This window comes from Lissotriton helveticus, chromosome 11 (assembly GCF_964261635.1).
Source record: "Lissotriton helveticus chromosome 11, aLisHel1.1, whole genome shotgun sequence".
Lineage (NCBI taxonomy): Eukaryota > Metazoa > Chordata > Amphibia > Caudata > Salamandridae > Lissotriton > Lissotriton helveticus.
In genome coordinates, this window is record NC_136072.1 from 15,489,147 (window position 1) to 15,510,472 (window position 21,326).

The 21,326-nt window shown below is 44.0% G+C and overlaps 1 protein-coding gene across 1 annotated transcript in view; it reads right to left on the bottom strand.

The window, feature by feature from the left end:
• The window catches only part of LOC144791347 (uncharacterized), a 363,412-nt gene that overhangs the window by 199,761 nt on the left and 142,325 nt on the right, over positions 1-21,326 (bottom strand). Inside the window, exons 33-38 of the mRNA XM_078666025.1 lie at positions 18,928-19,526; positions 17,221-17,803; positions 10,840-11,039; positions 8,776-9,156; positions 6,305-6,588; positions 5,345-5,616 (exon numbers count right to left, since the gene is read on the bottom strand). Of these exons, the coding sequence (XP_078522151.1) occupies positions 5,345-5,616; positions 6,305-6,588; positions 8,776-9,156; positions 10,840-11,039; positions 17,221-17,803; positions 18,928-19,526 (2,319 nt within the window). The remainder of the gene's footprint in view (positions 1-5,344; positions 5,617-6,304; positions 6,589-8,775; positions 9,157-10,839; positions 11,040-17,220; positions 17,804-18,927; positions 19,527-21,326) is intronic.

Below are 21,326 nucleotides of genomic sequence, written 5' to 3' on the forward strand. Positions count from 1 at the left end.
TGACAGACACTGCATGAAAAGCAAGCATTGTTAACACACAGATGAAGAAATATGAACATAGCTGAGCATACGGTATAGACATTTCATCTGAGGGTGGCATAGAAAATTCTGTCTGACTCATCACAACTAATGCTATCCTTCACCAAAGCAACATCAAGAATGCTAGTCGACCAACACATTCTTGATCAAAGCTGAATTAATACCCGGCATTTAAAATGAAGAAAAATGATTATGCTTAATGCAAATGTTTGTCATTTTTTAAGTTTTCGCAATAAAGATATCAAAAGGTCAGATTCAGAAAAGGCAAAGCCAACATTAAAAGTCAGAACTTTATTCAGACATGGTTACTTCTTTGTTTGGAATAGATCTTCACCTTTTATGGGATTCACAAAGAATCTAGAAGTACCCCTGAAAGTCTTCATCATAGTTGATTTCTTATAATACTCTCTTGATGCAGAGAAAAATCCAAGATCAGGTATCTGTAAATATTTTTTTAACAGATAACATTTTTCTCCCTGGAAAAGCCCCTTCGCATTCATCACTATAAAACATGGAAGTTTACTACCGTTTCCCACACCACATGACAACGTTTACCATCTCCCACTTGCACCGTAGCGACATCGTAAGTTTCCAGCTAAGCTCATCTTTAAAAGAAGAAGCCAGGCAACAGGACTTCACTTCCCATCACTCATCATAACAGGACATGACATCACTGGCTTCCCAGCAAAATCATCTTTAGAAGAAGAACAGGCAACAAGGCTATATTTCCCATCACCCATATGCACAATAAGTGATGGCATCGGTTTACCACCAAAGCCATCTTTAAAAGAAGATGACTGGCAAAAGGACTTCATTTCTATTCACCTATCTGAACAGGAAGTGACATCACTGCCTTTCCCATCATAACTCTGAACTAGAAGTGACATCACATCCCGGCGTCCCCAGCAAACGGTGGACACAAGCAGAGGCATTGCCTGTTTGGACCTGTCAGAATTATGACTTGCTTTGGGAGAGAACCCCTGTTCCACTGAAACCTGCAAGGTAATATATGACCTTGTGCCACACCCGGGACCCCATATGGATAATCCCAACATTCACACCCAGATCGTGACAAAACAAACACTCACATAGCATCCTCATAACATGTAGACTCAACCTTGTACATATCCCAATAACTACCAAAGACTATCAAACTAAAGAATACACATTCCAACTCATGGTCATTAACACTTGCTCTGTAGTACTGCGTGCACCAGATCACAGACCTTCTCACTTATCACAATCTTGACACACGTGTATCACAGAAACACATCCTCACACATGCGAGATGTCCTTGTTACCATAGGCTACAGCATCCATTGTGTGGACTGTGCCTATACGAAGGAAAGATGCCTGGCTGCCATTCCTAAGTCATCCTGGTCCGACACCCTAGGCAAGCAAGTGACACCCAACTCCATGGAGCTCCTGATAAGCCATCAACAGGCCTCACAAGCAGAACAAACACTTCATTGATGAATTCTCAGATCTCCTCCCCACCTCATCTATCAAACACGCCAACATCAAGCTTGTGGGTGACTTCAACCTCCCAGAATGCACAGTGTTAAAGGAAAAACCAAGAAACTCCCTCCTCTACCTCATCTACCTACTCAATTTGTTACAACACATCACCCAGACAACACACACCAAAGGCCACATCTGTGTCCTCATCTTTTTGACAATATCAGCAATCCATTGCAAAGCCACTTGTACTCCTGGACAGCACTAACCACCTCACCGTCCCTATCCCACCATGCTAACCATATTCTTATTGACGCCTAATCAAGTTTCAGATCACATTTCAACACAGAGAAAGCTACCTCATACATCTTAGTTCATGCCCTCTTGACTACAGATGCTGTCTCATTCTTTCAACACAGAAGAAAGCTACCTCACACATATTAGATTATTCCCTACTGACCACAGATGATGACCCGTTCCATCAACTCAATCAGCCATCCAACCTTCCTCCACAGCCCGGAGTCTCGAAGGGGATTCACTGGCAATGTCCTTCAATGGGTGTCCGGCTCTCTCTACTGCCACCACCGGTTTGTTTACATGGGCACCAACAGGTCACAACAGATCCTTATCACCTGTGGAGGCCTCCAGGGTTCTGTGTATCTCCTGTCATCTTCAACCTTTACATAGAGCCACAAAGGGCTCCACTTACACATAACACCAGAAAGATTCACCAATATGTCAAGAATACACAACTCAATGTCTCCTCTGCTTGAGGCATCCAAAGCCTCAAACGCCGTTTGCTCCTCATCCAGTCCTGGCTGTCCAGCGCCTACCTGGAAATCAACCCAATCAAGACAGAATTCCTGTTATGTGCCACAAACACCACGCAAGAAAGAGGACACACCAGGCTCGGTGACATGACCGTTGGCAGCTTCAAACCCCAACTTTTAAGGAAAGCCAAGTCACTTGGATTTAACTTGGACATCAACCTCACCGTCAAGCAATATATATGGCCAAAAAATACAAAGACAGCTTGGTAACAGCTCCCTCTTCTAAAGAAAGTACAACAGGTTCCTCCAGAAACAGACTTCAGAACTGCTGCTCAAGCCTTCATACTCTTGCATCTGGATGGAGGGAATGCCCTGCTCTGTTGCCTCTCAGAAATCACTCTGGCAACTCTTATGAGCATTTTACAACTACAGAAACATCTCATCCAGTGCCAGAAGAAATGTAAACATATCACTCTCACCCTGATGCAAATCCATTGGCCACACTTACTGACTCGCACCATCTTCAAAACCACCAGCATCATGAACAAATCCACCATGACCATTCACAAACTCCTGCCCCCCAACACACACGCACATTTCATGCAGACATGCTCACCATCTCTGTTGGCTCTTAGCACACCATCAGCTACTCAGACTGGAGAATACGAAGTGTAAAATAGAAAAAACAAACCAGCAGCCCTTGCCCATCTGTGCACCCTGGATATGGAACAACATCTTGTATCCATAAGGACTGTTCCAATGCTGCTCCAATTTTGGAAAACATTTGAGACACACTACATCTACATCCCAGTGCAGTAACAATCTAATAATCAGCAACCTCTCCTCTACTCTTTGACGGTAGGCTTGCCTGTGCCCCAGTGCAGCGCCCACTTTCTCTTTTATTACTCCTGGACTGTATGCTTACCATTCACCCTGCTAAGTATAATGGGGTGACCCTGTAACCCTCAGAACCTGGGCGGGTAGTTATACAAACAATAATGGTTCTGTCGGAAGGGAATACCTAATGATACGGTATTCAAATTCTATTACTGCAATAATATGTCCCTGTTGGGGTACACATGTGGTGGCACTTATACTTAAAACAAAAACACGGACCCCATTGGTAGAGAAAGTACATTTTTAGTCATGTACGTTCTTATTATTTCAAATTATTTTCAAACATTAGTTGTGCTGTTCAAACGACAAATGAACATATACAAAACAAAACACAGAAATTTGTGAAGGACTGGTACACATTAAAACATACATATATAAATATGTGGTAGGTCAATTATTAAAGATTGTCAACTGTGAACACAATAGTCAAGTAGGCAAATCAATACGTTTTTGTTGATAACGGACTTTGTACAGTTGGATCTCAAGTTTGACGCACCAAACTTGAGATCCAACTGTACAAAGTCCGTTAGGAACAAAAACTAATTGATTTGCCTACTTGACTATTGTGTTCACAGTTGACAATCTTTAATAATTGACCTACCACATGTTTATATATGTATGTTTTAATGTGTACCAGTCCTTCACAAATTTCTGTGTTTTGTTTTGTATATGTTCATTTGTCGTTTGAACAGCACAACTAATGTTTGAAAATATTTTGAAATAATAAGAACGTACATGACTAAAAATGTACTTTCTCTACCAATGGGGTCAGTGTTTTTGTTTTAAGTATAAGTGCCACCACATGTGTATCCCAACAGGGACATATTAATGCAGTAATTGAATTTGAATACCATATCATTAGGTATTCCCTTCCGACAGAACCATTATTGTTTGTACCATTCACCCTGCACAACGCCCGCTTTCGTATCAGCTAGGTTTGCTCCACATACATACACAAATACATCCAATGGCACTTTTCATTTCAGAGGAGTAGTTTTGCTTGTGATCCCCACTAGAAAGCTACATGCAAAACCATGTGAATCCTCAAACACTCCTGTGTTTGTGGGTGTTCAGTGTAGTTTGGAGAGATACCTTGATTAAAAACATTTGGTGTGACAAATCTTCAAAGTCTCCAAATCTGTACAAAACAGTTATGTGATACTGAGTTTAAGTAACACCTCAGTGTTTTGCTTACTTGGGGATTTTGTGCTTAATGAGTTTATCATCACTGAGTTACGGGTGTTAAGTTTACTTTTTTACTTATTAAAAATGTGTTCCACAGTGCAAAATGAATTAAAAGTTAATTAATAGCTCATTAGCCACCTCAGAGAGCTTTGAATCTTGTTTCCTCTTTATCTGGCAGAATCCACGAACACATGATAAAACCCTACCATGGCACCAAAGTCCAGAGATGTGGGTTTGACACAACCCATCTCTTAGGGAACTGCTATCCCCCCTGAATCTGGAATTAAGCTAATGCATTACACAAGTTGACATCTAACAACCCAGACGGATAAGCAGCACTACCCCCATCACCTTGAGACCCTCACAGGTGAGTAGCCACGCTATATAAACCCCTGATTGACTGAGAACCTTCTGAAAGAAGAATAAACAGAGGTTGCAACTGGAGGAATCAGAAATGTGTTGATAACTAAAAGTACAAATACTTGTATCATTAACAAACTATAATTTTATGACCATCATTAACACTATGGCACAAGATGAGCAAAGTTTGAAATTGACAATTCTATAGGTACAAAAATACATGACTTCAGAGTATCATTTGCAATATGCTGAATGTACAGATGTGTGTGATGCTGAACCATATATTGTTTTCATGTCAATTGGCTAACTTTATTCCATTCCAAATGTTGAAACCTCCCATGTGCACTTGCCAACTAAAATACTTACAGGGTACAACAGTAAAGAAGGCAGTGTTAATTAAATACACAGCTTTCAAGGTGTGTTGCCTGGAGACATCTTTGTGCAGTAATTGTCTCATGGCTTTGAAAGATTGCCTCAAGCCTATGGAACCTTTAACATGTTATGTTAAAGTAAAAGGCAAAACCAATGAGAAGTTGAACCTTGAGTTACACTGAAAGGTTGTTCTCTGCAAAAGGAATCCTCTTGAGATAAGTGCACACATTATTAATTAGGCGGTGGGATCCACTGGCACTCACCGCAGATGGTGTCCTTCTTCCAATCTCCCAGGTCTACACCTGCTGCTTTGCAGGCTTCTGCGTAGGACTCCAGGGCTCTGCAGAGCCACTCTGTGCTGCCCCCGTTGGCACACGCATCATAGACGCAGCTCTCAAAGTACGTCTCAGGAGGTATATGCGCATGGCAGGCAGCGAAGGGACCGCTCCCTGTGGTGAGGATCCCGCACTTCCCTTCGGATTCTTGCTGCAAGGGTGGTGAGCAGGTCACGGGTGGAGGCGGAGTTGAGCTGCAACTGTGAGGACAAAGGCAGACTGGTCATGAGTTGTAAACATTGATATAAAAGGTCTTGCCCAAAGAAGCTGATAAAGAGCAGAGAATACTTTCTTTAAAAAGGAGAAAGGTTTATTTATACAAGCATTGCAGAGTAATAGAAGATTTATTGAGAATTGCACAGATTTAGACTGTACAAATTTTATGATTCTAAAGAGATGTCCATTTTCTGAATTCACGATTATGGGAGGCTGCCATTTAGGGGCCATTTGTTTTGATACCTCAACTCTCTTCCCTCCTACCCAATTCTAACACCCTCTTCAAAACCAGACTTCCTATAGATCCTGTATGAGATAGTCACTCCTCAGGATACATATACGTTTATCCTCTCTACTATTCAAGTCACGTCTACCTCTACAAATCTTTACTGAACACATTTTTAATCCTTCATGTTCACTGAAACCTAAAACTGATTGACTACCCATTCAAAGACCAACTTTCATCTCATCTGAACTGTTTATTCACATAAGAAGTGAGATGCCTGGTGCATGAGGACTGTAAAAGGCACACAAAATAAATGATGCCATCCCTGGTTTGGGACTGACTTTGCAACCAGATGTGCGCTTCCTGGAGAGACTACGGCTGGACATTTCCCCTTGCTGTATCACCCTAGCATGTTCCTTTGTGCCTTTGTGTAAAGAGGTACTCACATCCATTCGCTATCGGGAACTCTCCAGCTGTTTCCAAACACATTGACATCTTGGACTACAACTCCATTCGGTGTCAAGAAGTCGTCCTGCGGGTTGTCCGTGTAGGTCCCACACAATCCACACAACACGCCTTTGTGGTATTCCTTCACTCTGACAAGGAGCTCTTGGTCACCGTCAAACTGAAGCTCAAGACCAAAGCCCGTCGTCACCGTCACGTAGGAGCCACTCAGCGATACCATCATGCCAGATACGGTGATAGGCAGAGCAGTTTTAATGTGATTAAGCTGAGTGAAAGCAAAACAGGGAAAAAGCTCATTTTATCATTCGTTCCAGGCGGAAACCCCTAATTATTTGTAGATGTTCTCTTATAAAATCGATTTACTTTTATTTTTTTAATACATTTCAATCCACAACAAACATAGGAATGGAGGTTTTAGTATAGTATGAGTGAAATATCCATGTAAAAGAGACATTTACTTTAATAACAATCACAACCTGTGTTTATGTTTTCTGTAATTCCTCATCAGGAACAATATGACTTGTTGTTAACTGTCTGAGTGCACACTCTGCTCACGGGATAGTGACCACTCTCGAAGATGGATCAGTTGTGCTGGAAATGTTGTGTCAAATCTCTTTATTTGCATTTCTTTTTATTATTTATTGGGGACAGAGAATTCATCTTTAAGAAAACTTGTTATTACTTTCAGCAAGTAATTCAATATGGTTTATCTTGTTTCCTAAATGATAACCATAATTCATTCCAGTTTGACCTCCATTTTATGATCAAAGGTCTTCTGGGTGCTGTTAAATCTGTGCATTCCTTTCTATCTCAGGGCTGCTTGATATTCAAATGTTCTACCTTACAATCCTTAACTGCACCAATGTTTTAATTGAGGCCTTCCTCAACCACCTAGGCAACTTCTTCGTACATGTTACTGTATAGTGTTTCCATTCCTCAAAGGAAAATGGATATGAAGTGAAAATGGAAGGCACTCCATAGCTCTTTATAATTCACAAGTAGCCGGGAGTTTCAATCATAATGCAGAGGGGCAGAAAGATATTTGTAATTAATTGAAAAACAAACATTTCCCTGCTTGGTGCGAACTTGGTAGCCAAGGAGTTAGCACTCGAAGATGCTATCCAGTTATTAACTCGTATCCTAGTGCGATGTACAGGCAATCATACAGAGAAAAAACACAAGACACTTCTAAGATTAAAACATTTCAATGATGTGATCCATATGGGTACTGAAGCAATAAAAGAAACTGCCTCTAAGCATAAGGACACTAGGGTAAACTCACATTTGTACTTGAGTCAATTTCTGAGACCTTATTTCACACTAAATGTGATTCCCTCTATATCTTTGGCAACTAATGAAAATTCAAAAAGGAAAAGCTACAAAAGTTCACCTTACCTTGTAACCAAAGTCTGTTGTGGAACACACATAATATAAGACAATATCAAGATCAAAAATTGAAAATAAGAAATTCATCTAGAAAAAGACAAGACTCCTCATGCTGAAAGGTGTCTCATCATTTCAACTAAAACCTGGCTTCCAAAGAAGCTGTAGTCTCATCTCCTCAAAGACACCTCGCCACAGTATGACTGCCTCGATGCCGCACTCTCCCAGGATTGCTTCTCTCCTTCACCTCTGCTGCGCCTGTCCTCTACTCACAGGTGTCTTCTCTTCCTCACCCATATTACTTCAACCCTGCTTGCCCGCCTAGTTGCAACCTACTCCTCTCGTTCTCCACTCTAATATCTGTGCTCCCCTACGGATGTATGACGTTACAACATGGTCTTTACACGGCGATACGTTTACAACGCAAGTCGTTACAATGACTAGTGCTAGAGGCGCTGGACTTAGGCATAGTATGATTTACTATTCCAACTCCAGCCTACGTAACAGTAGGGAAGGTGTTGGAATAGTAAATCATACTATTCCTTAGTAGATAGCGCCATCCAGCGCAAGTCGTTGTAACGACTTGCGTTGTAATGACCACGTTGTAAAGGTATCGCAGTGTAAAGACCGCGTTGTAATCGTCTCCCTCCCATACTTGCTTCTGAAGGGTCTAATTCAAACCCATGCTTACACACCGCTGTGCATGCCTCGGCTATTTACTGCCACCTTATACCGAAGAATCAACTTGTCTGTTACCTAAGTGACAAATGCAACATTTTCTGATGCACACACAAGAGTAATATTAATAATAATAATTGCAAATATAATTATATAAATAATAAAAATAAAAATAGCTCATGGTCCAGACTTAAAATCCCCTCTAGGGTATGATGTAAAATATCTGTTCTGCTGATTGATGTTCAGGGATGATTTCCCATCAATAACATTTGCTTACAAATCTATTGACATACATTGTTGGTGATAGAGCTAGTGTTTAGTGATTATATTTTGATGCAAGGTCAGAAAGGACATTTTCATATGAATTACTGGTACATCCATTTATACTCACATAAACCACTTTATTCTTCCGCAGAGCGATGTGAGTGCCATTCACTGTTAGCGCGACTGAGTTAAGAGCGGTCCAGCTCGGGCTGCCGCGATGCTCATTGCGGGTAGTTACACTGAATCTGGTTGAGGTGTTCCCGCAGGTCTCAGTCGCCGTGTAGTTACAGGATCCCTGGAAGTGGTGAAGTCTCCCATCGAATGTTGTGTAGTGCGGGTCCCCATAGATGTGGCAGGTGGCTGTGCTTGCTGGGTAACACCATCGGATGCCATTTTGAATCTTACAGATTTCATCACTCGTGCATGCGACTGTAGAGCATTGCATGAGGTTATTCCCATTACACTCACACCTCCTCTCACAATTTTCCTCCATGACATTCTCTCCTTTCTGCAGGGATAGAAAAGAATATTTGAAAGATTGTGCCAAGTCCTGCTCTTTGAGAATGCAGCATTTTATCAATTATCCTGTGTCTGTCTCACACTCTTTCTGTGCCACTCGATATATGTAATGCTCCTCTGGGATCAGAGATATACATTTATCTGCTGCTGTCTAGAACTCACTTTAGCCCTTCTCCGTCATTCAATCTCAAGGGTGCACAACACCTATCCTGCACTAACAGTGAGTCCTGCATGTCAGAAGTTCTAATAAGGAGACATAGATGGACTTGTTGGGGCCGATTCACAGAACTAACTTAAGACAAAATCCTAAACTTACTACTTTTTGTATTCACAGAAGTTAGGATTTTGTCTTAAGTTTGTTTTAAGACAGACTTAAGTTAGGATTTTGTCTTAAGTCTGTCTTAAGTCTGTCTTAAGACAAACTTAAGACAAAATCCTAACTTCTGTGAATTCCAAAAGTAGTAAGTTTAGGATGTTGTCTTAAGTTAGTTCTGTGAATCGGACCCGTTGTGTTTTTAGGTCACATTATAACTTTTATCATTGTACTGGTATCTCGTAACCACAAATCCAAAAGGAGTAGGCATAGTCTATACCCGGACACAGAGAGACCTATTGTGCGAGTACCCTAGAAACAGAGAGAAAGTTATGTTTTAAGACTGAGAAAAGGTGTGGCAAGGATAGCTTAGATATGAGAGGGCTTCTTAGGAGATTTAAGAAGAATTTTCTATGGGCGTAACCAAACCCACTGCAAACACACTATGTCCTGTTACACATCTTTTAGTAGCTCTGAGAATCTATGAGGCACATTTCTGAATAGTGGCAGCACACAAGATCAAGAGACACAGTATGCCCTGCTTTGCATGTGTTTGCAATGCATGCACCATCTTGACCTCCACTGTTAGTGTCATTTTAGGACTGACTGTAGGCAAGGATATTTTCTTGCCTGCCTTTTGCTTATATTCTAGGATTGCCCTGAGAATGGAAGCAGTTCGTCCCAGCTCGATCTGGCATCTCCATAATAAGGAAGAGATATGAAAGCTACTCTTAGTTCTGCTCTGTATTCCTCTCACTCTCTCCGGTGGCTAATCCCTGCTAACTGAGAAGCTGTTGAAAACATGCTCGCAGTCCTGGGCCTGAGGGCCAAGCCATTCTCCGATGAATACAGGATTGTTAACAGCTAGCCAAGGATGTGTACTGAGCCTTTGGTAACAAAGAGAACAATTGGTTGTAAACCAGTTTACTCAGAGTCAGCACCAAGTAGCCTTTCTTAAAAGGACTTTCAAACCAATCAAAAATCTGAGCGAAACATAGCTTTTAGTTATCCTTCTAGCATTTTTCTAATCAAAGATAATAAAATACCAATTGCATTTATATTTAGGTCTCCTTCTAGATAATTCTGCAGTTCTTACACAGTGAAAACAATCTTTAGCACTCATCACTGTGATAACTTATTCTTGCACATTTCTGTTATGTCCCTTTTTTATATCTGAGTCACTGTACCCTATGGGTTTTCAAGACACACTTTAGGGGTGACTTAGTTATATATAAATATGTTTTCCTAAATAGCATTGGCACTTTTATTAGAGACTAATTATTTTAGTGGTTTTAAGCTGCAACACAGAAAGAGCACAACGGTAATTCTTGAATCCACATCTATGACAGCAGCACTCACCTGGTAGTACTGGTCCTGGTACCAGCAGCCGCAGTCAGCAGTGGACACACAGGTAGCCCCACTCTGGACATACCCCTCATTACACTCGCAGCCCTCGACGCAGGGCTCACTGCAGTTGTCTGGGGCTGTACGGTCAAGGCATGTCGCAGGGCAAGCTGTCATGCAAGCGTTGTAGTGGCTATGAGGCTCACAAGTGGGCGCTATATGGGAGAGAAATACACAAGGATTAACTGGAATTTTAACTTTGTGAATCAGAAAACAAAATAAGCCATGATAAGTGTTGTTTTTATGAATTATCGTTGACGGCTTGTAAGGTGCATCAAGACGGGAACTGTACGGCCAGATGGTACTATTGTCTACTTTAATGGTACTCTTTTTATGTACTGTTGAGCGGAGGATAGCCTGAATCAAATCACAGCAAATAAACCATGTGACCTGCAGGACACACTCCTGTGGTAGGCTTGTTTCCTTAAATATTTATTTGTACATTTTTTTTTAATTTATGGCACTACTTCCAACTTGTGATGTCATCACACACGAACTGAAGCCATACCACTTAGACATTAAAAGCTCCTCTAATGGTGATTACGTTCACACTGAACCTGTTGGTTGCCACTATGACTCCCAGTACATTAATAGCCTCAGTATTGGTCATCATAGTGAGAGGCGTTATGACCTCAGTCTCCCTGGTGGCCACCATACTCAGGACGAGTACGTGATAGGCTGTGCAGCCTTATAACAAGAATTCATACTTTGATCTGGAGAAATAACACTGAGAACTTGTTTGATGGAGTAGATATTTCCTTTTTCACACTTGCCAAGAAGTGGTCAGTAACCTGACAGGAGCTGGTGAGGTGGAGACACCAGAGTGGAGTTTCTTGTTCTAAAGGATATGACTTTAATTTAACGTTTGACTTACCAGTTTGGTGTTTGTTTTATGTTCATCCTTTTATGGGAATTTTTCTAGACAAATACATTTCATGGGCATTCATTGGAGAGCTCGAGCATCTGATAAAATGCTTGGAGGATGTGCTTAGGGGATTCAGTTTTTAAAACTTATACATCTCAAAGGACCTTCTGATGGACACACCCTACAGCCAGCTACTGATGTCATCATTTAAGAAGACAGATACTGAGAGAGTAATTAGACAATTCAATGTAGGATTTTTATCAGGATATGTAACTAAAATATTTATACAGGTTTCATCTCAGTGACAACTCAAGTGAGTGCAAAAGAATAATGTTGAGATGCATGAACCAAAAATATTTTACTCCACTTGTGATTACATTTATCAAACCCATAATTATTCAAGAAAATTAAGTTGAAGGTACTACATGCTCTTCTCTGATGAGTCAGCACAGATAGCAGATGATTTCCTTGTAGTTTTTTTAAACAGGTTGAGAAGCAATGACACCGAAGAAACAGATTAGAAATAAAAAATAAAAAGATTTGAGCATTGAAGGATTTGATATGGAAATTAAATGGACATGACCATTCAATCAATCAATCAATCAAAGCATTTATAAAGCGCACTACTCACCCGGAGGGTCTCAAGGTGCTAAGGGAGGGGGGGTCCGCTACTGCTCGAACAGCCAGGTCTTGAGCTGCTTCCTGAAGGCGAGGTGGTCCTGGGTCAGGCGGAGGTGGGTCGCGAAGGAGTTCCAAGTCTTGGCGGCCAGGTAGGAGAAGGACCTTCCCCCTCTGGTGGTTCTTCGAAAGCGGGGGATGGCGGCGAGGGCGTGGCCGGTCGATCGAAGCTGGCGTGTGAGAGCGTAGAAGTTGAGGCGGCTGTTGAGGTATCCTGGTCCTTGGTTGTGTAGGGCTTTGTGTGCGTGGGTGAGGAGACGGAAGGTGATTCTCTTGTTGACCGGGAGCCAGTGCAGGTCTCGCAGGTGTCCGGAGATGTGACTGCTACGGGGGATGTCCAGGATAAGACGTGCTGAGGCGTTCTGGATCCGCTGGAGCCTCTTCTGGAGTTTGGCGGTGGTACCGGCGTAGAGGGAGTTGCCGTAGTCCAGACGGCTGGTGACGAGGGCCTGGGTGACCGTCTTCCTGGTTTCGGTGGGGATCCACCGGAAGATCTTACGTAGCATGCGCAGGATGTTGAAGCACGACGAGGAGACGGCGTTGATTTGTCTGGTCATGGAGAGGGAGGAGTCCAGGATGAAGCCCAGGTTGGGTGCGTGGTCTGTTGGTTTGGGTGCGCTGCCCAGGGCGGGGGGCCACCAGGAGTCGTCCCAGGCGGAGGGTGAAGGTCCCAGGATGAGGACTTCCGTCTTGTCCGAGTTCAGTTTCAGGCGGCTGTTCATCATCCACTTGGCTACGTCTGTCATCCCTTCGTGTAGGTTGGTTCTGGCGGTGGCGGGGTCGTTGGTGAGGGAGAGGATCAGCTGGGTGTCGTCGGCGTAGGAGATGATGTTGAGGTTGTGTTGGTGTGCGATGGCTGCGAGGGGGCTCATGTAGACGTTGAAGAGGGTTGGGCTGAGCGAGGAGCCTTGAGGAACGCCACAGATGACTTCGGTGGCTTCTGATCTGAACGGGGGGAGGCGGACTCTCTGTGTCCTTCCGGCTAGGAAGGAGATGATCCAGTCCAGTGCCTTCTCCTGGATTCCGACGTTGTTGAGGCGCTGCGCTAGGGTGCGGTGGCAGACAGTGTCGAAAGCCGCGGAGAGGTCTAGGAGGATGAGGGCCGCTGTTTCTCTGTTGTCGAGCAGAGCTCGGATGTCATCGGTGGCTGCGATCAGGGCGGTCTCGGTGCTGTGGTTGGCCCGGAAGCCAGACTGCGAGAGGTCGAGGGATCCGTTCGTCTCGAGGAAGGCGGCCAGCTGTTTGTTGACGGTCTTCTCGATGACTTTTGCAGGAAACGGGAGCAGCGAGATGGGGCGGTAGTTCTTGAGGTCGGTGGGGTTGGCTGATGGCTTCTTCAGTAGGGCGCTGAGTTCGGAGTGCTTCCAGCTCTCCGGGAAGGTAGCGGTGTCCAAGGAGGTGTTGATGATGTCCCGCAGGTGGGGAGCGATGACAGCGTCAGCCTTGTTGAAGACGTGGTGAGGGCAGGGGTCGGTCGGAGATCCAGAGTGGATGGAGTTCATCGTGCGGACGGTGTCTGCGGTGCTGATCGGGGTCCAGGCGCGGAGGGTGGTGGTGGGGGGCGGTGGTTCGGTCATGGCGTGCGTTGGTTGAATGCTGAAGCTGTTGTGTATGTCCGCGATCTTGTTGTAGAAGTAGGCAGCGAGGGAGTTGCAAAGGTCTTGTGAAGGGGTGGTGTCGTTGATTCCGGCGTTGGGGTTGGAGAGCTCTTTAACGATGTTGAAGAGTTCCTTGCTGTTGTGTGTGTTGTTGTCCAGTCGTTCCTTGAATGCAGTTTTCTTGGTGGCGTAAATCAGTTGGTGGTGTTTTCGGGTGGCGAGCTTGAGGGCAGTCATGTTGTCCTGTGTTGGGTCTCTGCGCCAGGCTTTCTCGAGGGCTCGGCAGTTCCTCTTGGAGCTCTTGAGTTCGTCGGTGAACCATGGGGCTTTCTTGCTGCCGGGTCTGCTAGGCGGGGTCCTCAGAGGGGCGAGGTCGTCTGCGCAGTTGCTGATCCACTTTGTGAGGGTGGTGGCCGCTTGGCTGGGGTTCGATGCGCCGGTGGGAGGGCTCTTGCTCAGGGAGGTCGCGAGCTGGTCGGCAGTGATCTTGTTCCAGCTTCTGCGTGCAACCTGTTGCTGGTGGTGGTGGATCGTGGTCCTTCTGAAGCTGAAGTGGACGCAGCTGTGGTCCATCCAGTGGAGTCCGGTGGCGTGGCTGAAGGTGATGTCCTTGCTGGATGAGAACACGGGGTCGAGTGTGTGTCCGGCGTAGTGGGTGGGGGTGGTCACCAGCTGCTTGAGTCCGAGCTTTGCGAGGTTGTCCAGCAGGGTGGTGGTGTTGTGGTCGTTGTTGTTCTCCAGGTGGAAGTTGAGGTCCCCGAGGAGGATGTAGTCAGTGGAGGGGAGGGCGTGCGGGCTGATGAAGTCGGCGATGTCTTCGCTAAATTGTGTGCGTGGTCCCGGGGGTCTGTAGATGAGGGTGCCTCTGAGGGTGGTCTTGGAGTTGATGTGGATCTGGAAGTGCAGGTGTTCGGCGGGTGCGAGGGTGTCGTCGGTGCTGGTCGAGATGCGGATGGTGTTCTTGTGGATGATGGCGATGCCTCCTCCTGTCTGGTTGACGCGGTCCCTTCGGATGATCTTGTAGCCGTCCGGGATGGCGATGGCGATGTCGGGCGCTGAGGAGCCGTTCATCCAGGTTTCCGTGAGGAAGGCTACGTCTGGGGCTGTGGTGTCGAGCAGGTTCCAGAGCTCGACGGCGTGTCTGTGGACGGAGCGGGTGTTGAGCAGGATGCACTTCAGGTGGCTGCTGCTGGTGCTCGTCTTGGTCGGTGCTGGTGTAGTGCAGGTCCGGGTGCAGGCGAACTTGCAGGAGTGGCAGCAGAAGGGTCCGTGGGTGCGTCTCGAGGAGGCTCGGTAGCATCCCGGGATCCGGCCGGCATTGAGTGCGTTGAGCTCGGTGGCGTCGTAGGTCCGGCGGGTGGGCTGGTGTCTGCGGGGGCCAGGGGTCCTGGCACTGGGCGCGGTCCAGGTGCGGACGGGCGCAGACGGGCTTACCTTTGGCGCGCCTTCGGCGCTCATTCGGTGCTCCCGCTGCGCGCGTCCGCTGCGCGGTCGCTCAGGGGGCGTCATAAGTGAGGAGCCAGGAGGGCGGGTCAGCTGGGTGGCGGGAGCGGGGCGGCCAATGGGCAGGGGGGGCGGAGTCGGCGGAGGTCTGTGGCGGGAAGGAGGTCTGAGGGCGGCTCAGTGGCGGCTGGGTCGTCCGGCGGATGGGAGGGGACACAAGGACAGCAGAGGGGGGAAAGGGATACACAGAGGGCAAACAGGCAGAATAGAAGGGAAAAAAACGAGTGTAGCAGCAGAGGGGAAAAGGAAAACGACGAAGGCAACAACGAGGCAGCAGGAGGGGGGAAAGACACAGAAGGCAGCAACGAACCATTAAAAGTTAATTTCTATTGTGGTTCCAAGTAAGAATATGCTAATGCTTTATGTAATCAATATTTACTGAAAATGGTGTCCTAAGTATCAAAATATGAATTAAGGCATGTCAACGGAAGTGGGAGGGGTTAATGAAAATGACGTTTGAATTAACATTGCGAGTTAGTCTACTGAAGAAGCAATGTTTTCAAAATCTACGTTTATATTACAATCAGACAAAATACTAAGAAATTGTAAATAACTAGCTCCAAATTGTAACCAGCGGGGCTTAGAGGTGGATGTATGTTAGTAGTAAGATCTTCTGTAGTCCAGAGTGTATGTCGACAAGTATTTGAGGGTATTTCTCAAATACTGATGTGGCATCTGTAGTTGTGAACCTATGGATATTATTAAAAATGACTTGATTCCTTTTAAAAATATTTAATGAGCAGATAATCCTGATGAATGTGTCAATATAGGTATTATAAATATTTTATATCTATTGTTCCCATGTTTTGCTTGTTGATATTTTAATGATATATTAGCATCCTCCTGTAAGGTTTTCACAAGCTACTTTGCATGCATTATGTTTTAGTTAATATTGTAATTCTACTCTATTACTGTTAACAAGAAATTCTGTAAAATAAATTTGGATTAAAAAAGAAACATAAAGAACAATTGTTATGCACCAACAGCTGTCACTCTCATATCAAAACACCTGGGAGAATATCTCGTGGGGAGAGAGAGTCGGTAGGAGGGAGCTGCTTTTACTGCTTTAAGACATTAGTCGTTACCATTAGAGCAGTTCTAAGAATTGCGCATCTTGGTCAGAATAACATGGAACAGTTTCAAGCATGGAGTTTGCCTGTAAATGATCATTATATGGAACAACTATACAATTTGATGGTTGTAGCTTTAATTAGAGGTGTGCTAAATTGTGCAATACTTGCACCGTATAATATATGTAAGTCTCCTGAGACATTAGCATGAAAGTTATAGACGTGATGCTCAAAATCGAAGCTACGACAGCTGCCGGCACAACATGGGCAACCGCAGAACATGTCTAACTTCGTACATTTTTTGCTTGAACCAAATCTCCTGTGAGGGAACTTTACACAAAATTAGTAATCTGAAGCTGTCTAGATGTTCAAGAAGCTAAAGTCTAAAAACTACTGTCATCGAATAGAACTAAACTTTCCCTTCTATCTTTCATGAGTGACATTGAAATCAATGCTACCCATATTCAGCCAAAATATCTCCAAACTCACAGTCGATTGCAGACAGTCTCATGATAACACAGTGCTGAAGCATGCTAGGGTATCAAATATACCTAGAAGTCATGGGCAAAAACTCTCTAGAGTTTACAGTGGGGTTTTTAAGTGAGTTTAGTGAAATACTTACGACAGAAAGTAGAGTTTCTCCAAGGAGCGATGGTCACTCCTGCATGTTGGCAAGAATCAGCATAGGCCTGCAGTGTATCGCACAATGTATCTTCGTCTCCTTCCAGCGCACAGAGGTCAAAGACACAGCTTTCAAAGGCATTGTCAGGGTTCACCACTGAGTTGCAGACCCTGAAAGGCGCATCTGGGCTGGTGAGTAATCCGCAGTACTTGTCACTTCGGTACAGCTCCACTGTGGCTGGTGGGCATGGCTTCGGTGTTGGAGGTGGCGGTGTCGGTTTTGTGATGTCACAGGCCGGGTCATCATCAGGGACCTGCCAGCTGTTTCCGAGCTGGTTGGAGTTCTGAGCTTGTTGTCCATTGGGCATCATATAATCATCCTGTCTCAGGTTATTAAAGTTTCCACACATGCCACAGGTCTGGTTGAAATAAGTGGTTGGCACCTTCACCTCTACATTATGATTAGTGTCATAGGAAACGGTCAGCTTGAAATCGGTCTCCGCCATGGTGTAACTCCCACTCCTTCGCACTGTCACTGCACCATTTGCCAGGGTTAGCGGCAAGGTTCTCCAAACCATATTCACCTAAGGGAGATCAAAAGAGACACTCACTTGGTGCTCGTGTTCGATATACCACCACAGACGCAGTGTGTTGAGGTGTTATTATTGAACTATAAATTGAGAACATTCCACTGAATATGTTAATTTACTGAAAAGAAATGCAATAAGTAATCTTACAAAATGTATGTGTATTCATTAATTTATCTCTTGGTTGATGAAATGTACACATAAAGCAAACAGTAAATTAAACTCTTGAGTAAAGAAGGAAAGGATAGCTGCTTAGTCTGTAGAATGCTTATGTAAAGGTGAAGAATTGTACCTTTAGTTTGTGCTGTACAGATAAGGTAAAAGAGAAATTTTGTGAGAAAGAGGTTTTCTATAAAATGGGGTGACATATTTATGCCCCTTGTTTAATAATGCTAAAATAAGAACAACTATAGAGGCCGTACAATACTGTTTCAGGCTCAAAGAGGACAGTGCAGTTATAAGGATGGTACTGTTCGTAGAGCATGCCTATAAAGCATTAATGGTTTAGACGTTTTTTAAAAATAATATATAGATATATATATGTATATGTGTAAATAGGGTATGATGAAATATGTATGTCCTTAAATAGGAAGGTTTAATCACTGAAACTAGATTATCTTCTAAATGCTCGCATATCTATTTATTTATTGTAATCGAATGATTAATACAATAAAGTATTTCATTAATAATTAATATAAAGTGGGGTGAAACAAAAACAGATAAAAGGAACAGAAACAGCGGAAAGATGCAGGACGAACGGAGGGTCAGCCTTCAGATGAAGCTGGTAGAGAGAGAGATGTCTTGCAATGATATGCATTGGGACAAGAATCAGGTAGATCAAAAATAGAGGGGTGGAGGTGCAAAATAATGGAACAGATGGTAAAAGCACTTTTTGGTGTCTTTAACAGGACAGAATAAGAGAAGTCTAAGAGCATGGACAGAAGGGAAAGAATTTAAATAATTAAGTAGCAAATGTTAACGCTTTAGAAGACTAGAAAAATGAAGTACACTAATCACATTTGGAGGCAGTGAAACGGGATCACCAACAATCTCGGTAATCTGCTAGGTAAGAAAAACTCTTGGTAAAATTAATTATTTCAGTGAACAATGTGCATGCTTACCAAAACCCGATCACGCTCATTTCTGATGATCTGTACTTGTTGACCATACACATGGACAATGACCTTCTGCACGTAGGACACGGATGGGTTCCCGCGATGCTCGTTCTTGGCTTCTACATTGAAATATGGCAGAGATGTGGAGTTGGTGCAGAGTTTGGCCAATGTGTAGGTGCAGAGGCCCATAAAGGCATGGTTCTGTTTGTCAAAGGTGCTGTAGTGAGGGTCATTGTGGACTCTACAGATGCCGTAAGTGTAGTCGTAACAGCCGGGGACGCCATTAGAAATCCCGCAGTACTGGTCCTTCTTACATGTATCATCTTCACAAACCAAACTGCCCCCTGGGGATGGACAGTGGCACTTTTTGGAGCAGGTGTCATCGGTCCAATGAGCAGATCCAACCGGATAGTGCTTTCCATCCTCCCAACACCCGCACTGAGTGCGGGGGACACACTTGTCATTGTAGAGGAGATACCCACTGTCGCAGACACAGCCTTCGATGCATGGACGGTCGCAGGTGGATGGAGAGTTGGGAGACACACAGGTACCTGGGCAGGCGGTGCCACACTGCTCATAGTGACTATTGGCTTGACAGGAAATTGCTATAAGAGACAAGTTGTATTTAATAATATATTAGTGAATCATTCTTTTGCATTGAAACACAATCTTTTTACTCCTAAGGCCCAATGACGACTAAGGTAGGGTTTCTGCTCTTGTGCTCAGCTACTCACAGCAGATTCTGCATGTTAATGATCCATTTATTAATATAATTACACAACATACTATTTTTTGGCCATTTTGTGATGCATTGTTCAGGATAATTGAGGAAGTGGAAACACGCTGTCCACCATTAAAGAAAGTCGAAACAACAGGATTTTCGCCATGAGACCAGGAACAATGGCGAAGGGGAACTAGAACACAGCCTCCCGAGCATTGAAAGAGACAAGCATACATTATTTGGTGTGAACGTAAAAAAAAAAAGGATTTCCCCTGCTCCCCCCTACAAGATGTAAACACTGTACACAAGTCCTTTTTGAAAATATCTTTCCCTGATGAAGACCTTCCTACCAAGACACGCAATCTAGAAGGTCGAAACGCGTTGGTTTTAACAATAGAGAGGCTCCTTAAAGAACCGAGCACAAGCCAGGTCCCAAAATTGGACACAATAGATCCCACTGTGTAGGGTTCTATCATCGAGTTCTGAACATTACTGTGACTGACCTCTCTTTGGCTTAGATAGTAGAGAATGATGAGGTCAGAAAAGTAAAATCAGTCCTTGTACCGTTTCATTTGCCAAAATTAGCAGGACTATCTTTCTCCTGATGTATTTTCAGGATGTTATATGTAAAATGGATTCTTGTCCAATAAAGTTTTTTATATATATCTTTCTTGAAAAAGCACAATATGTTTACGTTCTGTGAATGCACTATTCCTGTTTTTTTATCACTACTTTTATGATTGTTTAGATGTATATAAAAAAAAAACATGCAAGTTTTGCTCTATCTTGTTCCGTGATGGGACTTCATGTTTTGTAAAACAAGTATACAAAAAAGAATATATATATGATTATAACCCAGGGATCATTAAAATATCTTTCTGGGAAATAGTGACTTTTTGATTTATGGTGTCAGAGGTATTCTGCTTTTTTACTTGATCGGGATAATTGGCACGTGTGAGTGAATACAGTAGGTTCAAGGTAGTAGCAGGGTTGCTAGACTTGCTACAGTCTCAGAGTTAAATAGTTTGTTTTCCTGACATCCATTTACTTACAGCTGTGGCCTTCTCAAAGCTCGCTCCTTACCTTCCATTTCCACCATTAGAATGGGCCGCCTGACATGGCAAACCCTCTCTCCACCCCATACAACCACAATCCTCTTCTCCAAATGAACAGAAACTCTCAGACATTGGACTGCCCATCAACAGAACTCCAGCTCCTTAACAATGACCTAGTACAAATATCCAACAATGAGAAGCTCAAACACCCTGTACTTCTCTCGGTTCTACACTAGCACCACTCATCTGTGTGTGCTAACACTCGCTAACCTTTGCAGCTCTGTTTGTGGAGAGAATTGTAACTGTTGATGAACACTTACCTTCAAACATAGGATGCACCTGGTGGGGAACAAGAGCCTGCGGTCTCGATGCAGTAGTGCTTTTGTTCACGCATGGAGGCTGAGCCTCAGCAGGCAAAGGAATGCAAAGCAGTCACTACCAGCAGTAATCTAGATGGGTAGTGCCTTCCCTTCTTGCTGCTGATTAGTCTAGGGAGGGCCGGGGAGAACCTTGACATCTCATGGTCTACACTAAGAATCCGCATTTGGTCTGAGAGAAGGTCCTTACTCTGAGACATGTTCTTCCTGCCCTTTCCTCCTGCTGTGCTCTGGCGTACTCACCACCCCTCC